This window comes from Pterocles gutturalis, unplaced genomic scaffold (assembly GCF_000699245.1).
Source record: "Pterocles gutturalis isolate BGI_N339 unplaced genomic scaffold, ASM69924v1 scaffold18708, whole genome shotgun sequence".
Lineage (NCBI taxonomy): Eukaryota > Metazoa > Chordata > Aves > Pterocliformes > Pteroclidae > Pterocles > Pterocles gutturalis.
In genome coordinates this window covers 1-13067 of record NW_010125983.1, presented here as the reverse complement: position 1 = coordinate 13067, position 13067 = coordinate 1, and the positions used below count along the sequence as shown (strand labels likewise).

General features: G+C 40.4%; 2 protein-coding genes across 2 annotated transcripts; one reads left to right on the top strand and one right to left on the bottom strand.

Annotated features, from left to right (window-relative positions):
- Positions 1 to 578: 578 nt before the first annotated feature.
- GRPEL1 (GrpE-like 1, mitochondrial (E. coli)) lies at positions 579 to 5889 on the top strand (the record flags this gene model as incomplete). Its single annotated transcript, XM_010078806.1, has 3 exons — positions 579 to 747; positions 2264 to 2345; positions 4656 to 5889. Coding segments are annotated over 3 exons (598 nt in total), but the record flags the coding sequence as incomplete, so codon positions are not given.
- Positions 5890 to 11208: 5319 nt separating this feature from the next.
- On the bottom strand, positions 11209 to 12201 carry TADA2B (transcriptional adaptor 2B; the record flags this gene model as incomplete). The annotated part of the gene is made up of 1 exon (XM_010078805.1): positions 11209 to 12201. A coding segment is annotated over one exon (993 nt), but the record flags the coding sequence as incomplete, so codon positions are not given.
- Positions 12202 to 13067: the final 866 nt, after the last annotated feature.

Here is a 13067-nt window from a genome sequence, read left to right as displayed (position 1 = left end):
AGGTGGCTCAGCTAGTTCAGCCTAAAAACGTTAGGAAGGGATAAATAGGCCCCTTCATGCAGACTGGCCCGTTCTTGACGTGATGTTTGCGATGCAGCAATGAGGTCCAGCGGTGACACAGCAGGTGACACAGCAGGCACTTTGCCGTTGCGCTCTGGCAGTCAGCGGCACATGGCTGTTCTGGGTGGTGTGTTTTCAGGGAGACTGTTGCAGGCCATTGCATCACATAAACTGCATTTGCTTCCTGTTAGAGTATTACGCAGGAAACGTGATTATATCCCACTTAAAAGTGGTGTGACTTTATAAACTGAATATAATGGCCACAAGTTGCTGCCCAGTGGTTGTTATCTTGCAGCAAAGTTATTTTTTGCAACAGTTTAGATGGGCTAAGTTCAGTTACTTCTGATGAAGGGTTCTGCAAACAGTTTTCACAGACCTAGAATTGTATTAATTTTTGCTTTAATGTTAGAATTTTGTAGACATTGACATGTCAAATAAAGCGTCCAGTATGTCCAGAAAATCCTAGTATCACACAAAGTAAGCAACTGATTAATATTGTCCACATGTTTTTGCCTTAGGACTTCTCCACGACTGCTTTGTGTAGCAACACAACAGAAAAATACTGGCCAGAACTTGGAAGAGGACCAGAGTCAGAGCCAAAATGAGCAGAAGGTTGAACCCAGCTCTGCTGAAAAAAGGTTAACTGAAGAAAAGGCCAAACTGGAAGAACAACTAAAAGAAGTTACTGTAAGTGTCTTTTGGTCATCAAGTTGCATACCTTACAAACCGCATACCTAAGAGCGTTCATTACGGGTTTCCAGCGTGCAATCTGGATACAGTTGTGTGGCTGCTGTTTACTTTAGTCGTTGAATAAAAACCTGAAATTTTATAATTTCTTAAACTTAAGAGTAGATTTACTACAAAATGCATTCATGGTCCAAAATTAAGTTTTTTTGATAGTTTCTTTCCAGTTTCTGGATAGAATTGGATCTTCTTCAGCCTGAAAATTTGTTCCTGAGTTTCACTGACTTCAGTTCACTTAGGTTTTGCTCAGTGGAGAAATAACTTTTGGAAGCTCATGGAAGGGTTTGAGTGTGTCTTTAATTTGTGTATTTGTGTTTCTAAGAGTAAGCTTTCTGAAAACAGCTGCTAACTTTTCAAAGGTCAGGGTTAATGATGCTTAGCTTTTATATAATAGTGTACGTATTACATACTTACAAAGTGGAAGCTTCAAACCTTCTCTGTTGGAGAGCCCTTCAAACACAAGGCTGGAGCGTCATGTTCCCTCTGTGTGGCCTAATATATCTTGCATTCTCTCCTGTGCGTGACTTCAGCAGAGGATGAAGGATGCCCTGAGAGCTGGGAGGCGTGGGTTAAACAAGGGTTTTGTTTTTCTCTATTTGAGACTTTGAGAGGTAGCCCAGAACCTTCTATAGAAGAAGCACCTATGGATAATAAGTGGATGAAGTTTCATTTCTGTTGTCCTTCCAAAAGCACGAAGGACAAAGCTGAGATGTCATGTAACATCTCCGTTGACAGCATTTGCTATTGGCTACCTAACGTGGCTCTTCAGTCAACTCGTTGACTATTTTTATTCTGTTTTGAGATTCTTCACTAGCATGTGAAGGTCAAGTATGTTCGGAGTGGAAGCCCAACATGGACTTCTGGGCTAGGTGGTGAAGCACTCAACCTGAAGTGCCTAAGTTTATTGAATTGCATTCTTTGTACATCTGCTGCTAGATGGCCAAATTGCGAGGAATAGACCAAAACTTAACCTGGACAACAGAGGAGTCAGATTTCATAGTTTGTAAAATTTAAAAAAACTGGAGGATGCTCTGTGGTATGTATAGGCAGGGAAGGGATGGTTTGAAAGTCATGGATTGGTTGAGTCTTATTGGCCATAGTACCAAAATACCTTATGACTGATGAAGGCTTTCTGTGATCACACATCATAAAATCAGAGATGTTTTATCCACAAAACTCGATATATAAATAGAGTTAAAAATTTCTTCCAGCTAATCCATTGACAAATACTGAGTCTGTAAACCCATGTTACTTCCATTCCCTCACTTTCTGTCTTAACTAAAGTGAGGCAAGCATCTGCTTTGGTAGGAAGGATGCTGTGATAATTTGCATGTTATCTTCAGATTACTCTTTAGATGGTGGGTTAAGGCTGTGTAACTCTTTAAAATGCTGTTTTGAATTGTCAACTGTCCAACCACCAGGAATGAAATCTCTTCTGTTACTGGTTTTTCTTCTTTAGGACAAGTACAAGCGTGCCTTGGCAGATGCAGAAAACGTGAGGCAGAGAAGCCAGAAACTGGTAGAAGAGGCAAAGTTATACGGTCAGTGGAGGCTCCTGTTATGTATAATAGGTTACATATAACCTTATGTATACTCATAAGACCCACGAAATGTAAAGCCTGGAAAATTCATCTGACGGGCCCACAGTTTTGACAAGTTGTACTTTCCAGTGATTCTGACTACTGGGTTAAAAAGATGTATTTGAGGCCGAGACGTTTGACTGGTTCCTCACTTTGCATCAGAACTGTAATCATCTCACTAGACAAGGGCAAGACTTAAACTGCTAAAGTCAACGACTTGAAATTTTCTTTAAATTTTGTATCTGATTTCCTTCAATAGGTACAGCACTAGTAGATTTTTCAGTAAAGTTTGCAGCCTGCAGTTTACCTTTTTCACACACTTTGATCTCAGAACTGACTGCAAAAAAACTGAACCAAGAGCATGGAATACTAGCTTTCCTTCTGGTTTGTTTTTTTGTTTGGTCTTTTTAGCCTTCTATGTTTGAATTACTTTTCTGTTGAAGGCCATAGCTTTCAAATAGAAGTAATACATTTAGATGGGTGGATTCTTTTCAGTGGTAGGAATGTACAATCACTGGCTACAAGGAGTGCTAGAAACACATCTTTCTTCAAGAGCCAGGCTACTGATACCTGATTTAGCTTTTTGACAGTTCAAACACGGATCTGTAAAAAAATAAAAATGTATTCAAATGCTGCAGCAGAAGAGTGTTATATCATCTTAGGGTTTAACTGTCACTCTGTCTTGAAAAAGGAGTTGGCCTTTTTTGCCACACACTACACAGCTGTATAGTTTAATTCTGAATACAGAAGTTTAAATTCCTGAATACAGGGTCTTCAGTTAATGTGTTCTGTAAGAAAAAACATTGCACAGTTACATGGTATTCTTCTACTGTTTTCATGGATGTTTGAATGCTTCATCCTGAAGTTGACTTTCAATAAGTGTTCTTTCACTAATATGCTACTTATTGCAGAATGACTTTGAGTCATGTCTGAACTCAGAGATGCTACAATAGAAAAAATATTAAAATTTCTTAGGAAAACTAAATTACAGGTAATCTGCTTGATTGTAAGTTTTATCATTCGTATATGACTGCTTCTTCTGTTGAAGAAAGAGAAACTCATTTCTGAGACTTGCATAAATTCACAGAGGTGTGGTCCCAGGTATCTGCAGAGATAAGTTACACTAAAATCCCAAAATAACACAAACCACCTTAGAGAAGAGTTTGGTTTATTTGGTTTGATCCAGATTACTAGACGACTGGTTAATCTATGTTTGGGTTGTGCCTAACCACAGTTTTAGTTTTAATTTAAAACCTTGATTCATTTGGTCATATTTTTAGAACTACTTGGACACTGTTACTGTTCTGTAAAGAGATTGAGTCTCTATAAGTTGTGCAGTTGTTAAAATGACCCCTTCCTGAGAACTAGCTGATCCCTTACAGATCTTGGCAAGGTGCTTCTGTAGTTTTTTCCATTTAAGCCAAAGGCTTGTCCTCTGATAATGCTGATACTACTTCTTGGTAAGGAAAAAAAGGTCTAAAATTTTGAGTTTGAATTAAAAAGGCTGTTTGTGGCTAAGAACAAAAAAAAAGAACAAGGCTATCAGAATGCAGTGCAATTCATCATTGGCTTACCTCTACACAGAAATGTGTTATTCTACTGAATTGTTTTGATTTTTCATTATATCTACAGACAGTTTGCCATAAGCGAGATTAGTCCAGATTCTTTTAGTGTGAGTCGGAGAATTGCTTCAGGACATGGACTGTCATTAGCTTAGGAAGTGCTCAGTTTTACAAGGCACAGCCCCTGTAAGAGTGGTTTGTAGTGGCAGGGGGAGGTGTGAGTTCTTTTCGCTCAAGGAATAATCCTGGTTCATCTCTTGGACTCCATCAGTCTGACTACATGCTTTTTCTTCTGCAAGTATTTTTAGCATATCAGATTAAAGGGTAGGAATAGGGCAACATAGTGCTTTGAACTTTAGGTGAATCCCAGGATGAGAGAGACATGAGGAAATTACATCAAGCCATCTGAAAGTTTTGGTAACTTTAACTGTTAATGTCAAGTCATCAGCATAGCTTTAGCTCTTTTAAGTTGAATTTTTTTTTTCCATAGAACTAGAGGATGTGGTGTGGATTTCAAGGTATCTGTAATAGTTCTGTATCATCAGGTAAAATTGGGAAGGACATTTTACCCCAAATGTTTACAGTATCATATATCGTTAAAAGAGTGCAGATTGTTGCTGTAGGTTTTGGGGTTGTCTTGGGGATTTTTTTTAATGCTTGTTTCCCTCAGTGGAGCAATCTCATTCCCTTCTCTTTTATTTCTTTTTAGGGATTCAGAGCTTCTGTAAGGACTTACTAGAAGTTGCAGACATTTTGGAGAAAGCAACAGAAAGTGTTCCAAAAGAAGAAATTAAGGATGAAAATCCTCATTTGAAGAACTTATATGAAGGTCTTGTTATGACAGAAGTACAGATTCAAAAAGTGTTTAAAAAGCATGGCCTGCTCAGACTGAATCCTGTCGGAGCCAAGTTTGATCCCTATGAACACGAAGCATTGTTCCATGCTCCTGTGGAAGGGAAGGAGCCTGGCACTATTGCATTAGTATCCAAGATTGGCTATAAGCTGCATGGGCGTACACTGCGGCCTGCCTTGGTGGGTGTTGTGAAAGATGCTTAGCTGCTTGATCTGAGAGTTGAAAATGCCATACAACTATTAAACAGCTGGATGGTTTTTTGTCTTACACCATGCTTTCTTCATTCCCTTGCCCCCTGAGAGGTATAAATGAATTGGTTGAGGTCTCCCAGTGAAAATGAAATAACTGATGAAATTTTCCTGCTTAGTGGCTTTCAACATCACTGTTCTGTAAACTCTCTTCTTAAGTGTGAAATACAAGAGCCATTAAGCCGTATAATGCTTTAGATTAGATAATGTTTTTAGAACTATTGCTACCAAAGGTGCGTTAAATTGAAAGGAATGAAATGCTCACAAAAATTTTGCAATCTCACGTTTATCACTATGTGTAGATTGAAAATCCAAATAGTGGTTCAAACACTTCCTTTTGTTTTGTAGAATCTAACATTGCAGAAGTGGGTGAGGTAGTACAAATGACCCGTTTTCTGCAAGTGTCCGTTAGCTTTTACACACTGATGTGATAAATGCCCTTTTTTGTCTATTCAGAAATAATCTCTCTCAACAAGAGAAAATGAAATCTTTGTGAATTCTGACCTGTAAATAAAAGGCAACAGAGAGTAGACATCTTCTGTAATTGTTCAACCCTTTTTGTTCTATAGTAATGTTGACTCAAGAAAACCATCTAATACTTGTATGGCATTGAAGACCCAATAGAATTTATCCTATCTCTGGATTTTTAATTTAATATTGTATAAATTGGTTTAAACAATTTTGATAGTCTTGTAACTTCCGAACTTTACAGTCAGTTTGTCATGCAAACTGTGGGTACAGCCTTGCTGAAAGCCAGAATACCCAAAGCAGCAAGAAGCTTAGAGTTTGGTATATATTGTCTCTCAGAGTTACATAAATAATTGCATGTAAGTGGCTCAAACAAAAATGTGAATTTAGTTTCATCTTAATTTCTTGAGTTTACTCAGCTTGGATCTTAAGTTGCAACAGAACTTTTCCCATACGCAGCTCTTGCTGTGTCTAACTCCACTTGCTGCTCCCCATCCTGCAGAATCAGGCTAAAATACAATACACGATTATGTCCTACAATGCTTTGTCCTGCATTTGTCTGATCACCTGGATAGGAGTGGATGGAACTTGGCAAATTGCACAACTGACAAAGCATCTGCCCTATTGCATCCTCAAAGCCCATACTTTTAACACACAGGACAGAAACTTCAAACTTATGCGTGTCATTAGGACCTGGTAAACAGTAAGTACTTCTGAATTTTTCACCCTTTTTTCTGGTTGTCTTGGATGAAGGAGCTTCTTAGCTTAAGGTCAAGTATTGTTTGGGGGTTTTTTGTTTTGGTTTTTTTGATTCACATTGCAGAGTTGCAAACAGCTCACTGCACACTAGATGTATCCATGGTGAGAAGTGATTACTTGTTCTTTAAGATGTTTTTCCAGTGCTGGTTTGCCTCATGGGAGTCAGTTAACTAGGAACAGCCTAAGTGCATACTACTGTGTGGGGGTTAGTCAGGTTTCAGGATTCATTAATTCTTTCTCAACTCTAAGAAAGAAGATCAATGCTTTGACTGGGCAGGGGAGAGGGAATGATTTTTGGTACATGTGAGAAGACAACTACAGTGTTAGTTCTCTTAAACTGATCAAGTACAGGGCTCAAAATGCAAAGACTGAGTGTAAAACTACGGGGGGGAGGGGGGGGGGCGGCGAAGGAGATTCCATACACTTAAGCTGAATTTGGAACTTCCTTCCATCTGGGTTAGAACATGCTGTAGCTGTGTGAAGTAGGATTGAAGAAACTGTTTTGTTGCACTCTGATTAGAACCTGTGCTCAACTGGTATGTTGTAAAGGGTCCAGGGTCAATTTGTGTACCTTTTCAGAACTGTAATGTGTTCTGCCCACTCCCCAAGCCCTCTGGATCTAAACTAAATTTAATAATAATTGCATGAGTATAGAAGTTCTTCCAGTAGGGGACAGGCCCTTTCCTAGCAGATTAAGATTTTGTTACTGAGCTTCCCAGCACCTCACACAAACTGTGTTTTTTGGACTACATTATTACTTCATTCTTACTTCATTCAGGGTGTTCCTAAACACACATTACTGTTAAATGTTCAGCACAAGACTCAGACTAGTATCTTTAAACCTGATAACTGAGTATCTCATTTAAGTGGTTCCTTTTCCTTGGCCTCCCCTTTCACAGAGGCACTGTCAGTGTGGAGAGCTTCAGTCTTTACTGAGAACTCAAACCACCACTCCCCTACAACAGTAAGAAGCACTGAAGAAATAAAAGAACAGAGGGAGGTAATTCTGAAATTTAAGCATAAGAACAGACAAAGCTATTACCAGTACCTCAGGTTTAGCTATTTCATAAAGACCACTTCTCCACCCATCACTGTTCAGCTAAAATGCATCTCTGTTACTGCAAAGACTTAAGCCCTTTTCCTCATTCTGCAAGTGATGTCACCCTTAAATCAATAGTGGAAAGAAACTTTAATACAAGTTTATTTACCAATATACAATGCAAAAACCTAGTAAAATGTGGAGTGTGCACAACATCAGTTAGGTCTTACATGATTTCAGCACAGGCATTTGTGTGTCTGGCACAGCTGCACCAGGAGGCTATTCACATGAGTGCAACATTCCCTTCCAGGAATCAGCTGATGAGCTGAACATGCTCACCAGGTACCTTCCTTCACAGTATTTAATGTGTCATCACTTAAGATCAACTGGGGCACATGCAAAAACATTTTGCAAGAAGAGATAGTAAACTGAAAGGCTAATGAAGTCTGTTACAGTTGCAAAGAAATGTGATGCAGTTGCTGCACGAGAGAATAATGGCGGAGTGCTTCGTTTGTGTGACTTACAAGGCAGTTTACGGTCAAAGACTTGTGCAAACCTACTAATGCTGTTCTTAATGCAACGGAACACAGGGCAGGAGGGTCTGTATCCAGAATACTCTGCAACAGGCCCTTCTGCACTGGGCAGTACACAGAGAATGGAGATTAATGCTCCCTTGTTACCTAGGGAGCAAATATTACTGTAAAACATCACTGGGACTGGACTGATTGAAGTAAATATAGAGCATTAAAACAGACTTATTGCTGCCTCTATCAGTAGCAGATGATCAATGATCAGTATTTTGAAGTGTAAGGAGTGTCATTTTTTCATAGGCTTACATCAATGCTGTTAGGACAAATACTAACATTAGTAATATCTTTAATTAGAAAAGTCAAGAGCATTAAGCGTATAAAACACCTTTTCATTAGCAACATGAAGGCTAGGTTATTTGTACAGTACAGGAAGCACTTCCAGATCAACACAAGATACAAGTTGAAGAGCTCTTTGCCATGTTTTTCTCAGCCCCTTCCCCACAGAAGAGAAGCAGCATAGCTCTAGTAAGTTGCTGGATTAACATAACTGAATCTCAATTTAAGAACAAAAAAACAAACAAACAAAACAGCAGCTCATAACAAAGGAATGCTTAGACTAAATCAGTTCCATGTGAAAATATGGAACAGCAGCATCCTCTAGTGCAAGTCACCTTTAAAATTAAAAGCATAGCTGACAATGAGAATTTGCTTCTAGGGAAGCCCTTTCCAAGGGACTAGTATTTGCTAAAGCAAACATTTACCACCTTGAATTTGCTTGCAAGTATAAAATAAATATTGATATCCATATTTCATACATTAAAAATACTTTATTTTACATTCATTTTGATGTTCAATAAGTTACGTCTAGCACCAAAGAACCATTTTGGAGGGACTGAGGAATTAAGAAACTAAGAACTGTAAATGCAGACTTCACTTCAACATTTAAATGACTCACTGGTGCCTAGATTTTTTTAAATTATTGTTCAGATGGGCTTTAGACTATTGCTTCAGTTAGACTTAGATGTGGCAAAACATTGTAGAAATATGAAAGTCACAGATTTGAGGAAAAAAAAAATAAACCAATTCTTTTAAACTCCCAGCTACGTGCAGAGTTGAGGCTCCAGAACACTATCAGAAATGGTATGTTATGGCAGTTAGGTAACAAGTTACAGGAAGAACCAAATTGCATAATTGGAATACCAGAAAGAAAGGCTGAGCTTCCTTTCTACAGGAGTAGGACAGAGAAAATAACGAAGGGTTTACACCTTATGAACTTGTGTGCTGTTTGTACACACATATTGGGTGGAAGTGGTTCTTAAAGCTGCTCAGCACATTACAGTTAGTTCCACTGCTGCCAAGGAGAGACAGTGTTGTCTCAAGTATTCGACAAGAAGTCACTTACAGGTAAGCCAAACAAGTAATACATCTGAGAGGATGCAGCCCTTACCTTTTTTGAAGGGACATAACATCACAAGCTCAAAAGAAAAAGGCACTAGTTTTGGTTTTTTCCTCCTTAGAAATGCTGGCTTTGCAATTGTACCCCTTTAATTCTAAACTCACTGGTAACACTATTTTGGTAATGCTGGATATATTAACTGAAACCCAGTTCTGATCAGTATAGCTCTGCCAAGTTGCAGAATTAATACTGTTTTAAAGATTGTGTGGTGTCCTCACTGACTACAGCCCAAAGCATCAAACCAAGATGACATTTCCAGTGCTTGCAGTTGTTCTGAAGCCAGTCAAATTCCATATTTTGGCACACCTGCACTCTAGAAGATGTGCCCAGCTGGCCTCCAGTCACAGCTTCCTGCTGTGGACACAACTACTAGAGAGGCTTATGCACAAGTAATGCTGTGCCGCCTCCCACGTGGCAACCACCATTTTTTATTCATTTGGTTAAATACCAGCACAGGAGTTTAAGGATGAAATAAGCATAAAAATTCCTTTTCTAGTCCTCCTTCAACATCTTTCGCTTAACTGGTAGACCTCACTGGAACAGTACTGTGGATCTGGGATTTCTGTTACATGCTGTGTTACGTCACCAGCTGGTGCCTGTGGCAAGCACCCTGTTCAGACTGTTGTTGTTAGAGCTGTGAGGAGTTACCTCTCAAGGTGCCCTGGTCTCACTGGAGTGGGCTGCGTTCACAGTTCTCCTGCCATGTCAGGAATTCCAACTTCAATGTATTTAGTCCGGTACAGTTCAAGGTATGTGCAATTAGAACCCTGTAATGGCTTTATGTACAGCTCCGTACTTCAGGAACACGCTAGCTGTTCATTTTGACCTAATCTGTACCACTTCTCATTTTTGTTTTTGAAAACCAGTCTCAACGATCCCTCTCCAATTGAGAATCTTGCTCCCTTTCCCTGTCCCTCTCAACCAAATTCAAAAGGGGGTAGCTACACCTCCTCAGCCCACAGCAGCTCAGAAGTTACAGATACCACAGGAGGAGGATGCTTCCCCAACAAGAAGAAATGGTGATTTTGATGTCTGAGGTTCCCAACAACTGCAAGACAACTACCTGTTTTCCCAAGCCCCATTTCTGGCCCAAATCAGCCACTTCACAGTAGTGCTGACCCCTTCCCCGAACACAGCACCACAGCTGCCGTGTACTCCTGCAACTTTGCTACTCATTAGTTAACATGGAAGCATTGGTGTGGTCTGTTTCAGCAAAAACTCAAGTCAAAGCTATGTCCGGATCAGCTGGGTGTGAAGGTAGCCCTTCAAGAACCCTTTCCACAGCACAAGTACCTGGAGGTCTACCACATCTCTTTCCTTCCACTCCCTGCCATGGCTCATCCCTGCTGTATTCTCAACAGAAACTCTCACCCTGCTGTCCCAGCGCTGTAGTTACTAAGGAGAATGTTCTGAAAGCTTAGCAATGGTCACAAAAATCCCTGCTCACCATGCTCCTGAGCTCAGGGCTTTTATAAGCTTCACTTTGCTGCCAGCATTATGCCAGAAAAACAAAAGAAAGGAAGGAGAAAGTTTCCAGCAAATGAAACTATCTCCCACCTTCAAAGAAAAGCAAGGATTACACTGATACTCATTTGTCCAGTAGTAAGGAGTGAAGTAACTACTCTGTGACTACTGGACTTCAGTAAGTTCATATGAAGGAAATCTGTTCTGATCATGTACCAAAAACAGTGAAATCCAATGTAGAAGTTTCACAATGAAGTATTTTCCATGATCCAAAGCAAAAGTCTATTTGAACCATGGATCAGGAATACTGTGGGGATTTATGTGTTTGCTTTTTTGTTGTTTTTAAGTGACATACTTGCTGTATCTTTGGGGAGGGAAGGAAAAAATAACGGAGTCCTTGAGGCTATGATGGGCCTCTGCTGTGTTTTTTCAGATCAGCTGAGTTTCATGAAGCATCCCTGGATATCCAACCACTTTCTGTTAGAAAGTTTAAAATCCTTTTCTTTAGTACCTTATCTAAGTAACTGGGAAGGCGACTCTTTGAAGGAATTCCTTGTCTTTTTTGGAGATGGTCTTTAATTATTATAGTTTTTACAGTCACGTAACGTGCAGGACTCAAATTTAGAGAGCTGCAGAGCACCTTTTCCCTGTCTGATAACAGTTCAAAGCCAGGCAGGTTTTCAATGGCAGCAAATTCACCCTCTTTACCATCTTCCTTCCCTCTCTTGGAACTAGCTATGTTTTTGTTCTCCTTCCTCTTTTCCCGTTTATGCCTGGCTGCCTCATATTCTGCTGACTCTTCCATTTTGGTGATTCCATTTCGGCGATACCGCTGCAGCTCCCGAATCTTTGCTCGAAGTATCCTCTCCTTGTGCATGTTCTCAAAGAAGTCTTCAAACTCTTTACAAGACATAAACTGGTACAGAGGCCTCAGTTTCAGCCTCAACTCCTTCTCTTCTTTTGTGATCTTTCGTTTGGGAGCTTTCTCCTTGTCCTTTTTATCCTTCCCCAGAAAGGCTGGTACCAAGTTATAGTCTCGTGCAATGTTCTTCCGCCGTTGCCGCTCCTTGAGTTTCCTGACATACATGTCGACATGAGCTCTTTTTAATTCTATTTCCACATCGTCATCATCATAGTTCACCGAAAGGCCACTGATCAGAGTCTCCGCGTCTTGATCGTATTCGATCTCGTAGTCATCCCGAAGTGGCATGTATCCCAGCTGCTGCTGCTCAGCCACCGATATATCCAGCGGTGGCAGCGGCGTGGTCAAGCTAGGAGAAAGCGGGCCGCCGCTGGGACACGTGTGATCCGTTACTCGGTTGGGAATAGTGTCGGGGATGCAGGCTTTTCCCAGGTTCCCGTGGATATACATACTCACATAGTGTTCCATCACCTCCTGAGGCGTTCGGGATGCTCCCACGTGAGCAGCCATGTCCTCCTAAATGGAAAACAAGGAGGAGTGATAACATGATTCCCATTCCATCTCCAGCATAACGTGCACTCAGGTAACAGCAGGACTTCTTCCCTGCCCCTCAAAAGCCAGCTCACAACACCAAAACTCTTCTAGCAATACTGAAATTAGCAACGTTTCCATCAGATCTGCATTTTTAGGTCAAGATAAGTATTTATAAGTGCAGAGGGGAACGTAAGCCATGAAAAGAGCACCAAGAACATCACTAAGGCAAGCTGCATCAGATCGTCTAGATACAGGAACATCATCGAGACACTAGATCCACACGGTGATTCCTGAGCGTCCATCACACTCCGAGAGTCAGCTTACCATCGCCTGGAGGTTTGTTCAGTTCCAAGTGCCAAGTCAGGGCTCTACACCATTCGGATTTTTGCATTGCCAAAGTACTTTTAGAGCAATATAGAAATGCAGAAAGATAGTATTTACAGGAAGAAAGTATTTACTCTTTTCCAGTTATTTAAGAACTAAAACAAGCTACAATGATTATAAACTTTAAGATTTTGAAAAAATCTTTACATTTAATGCAGCAAAACATAATGAATCAATCAATGATGCTTTTTACTGCTTTTTTTTTAAAAAAAAAAAAAACGGTCCTGACTGTATACCAACACAGAAGGCAAGTTTACAGCAAGTTTACAGTTAGGACGTACTGAAGGAAAAGACTGACCACAAAGAAGAAGAGAGTACGAGGTAAGACCTGTAACAAGGACAGCCGAGAAGGAAGGCAGATGCTGGAACTCAACGCAGCGACAGGTCCGAGCAGCCCGATGTGCTCCTCTCAGCAGCAGCTCTCCCGCAGACAGCCCCCGTAGGGCCACCGGCCCGGCACGGCG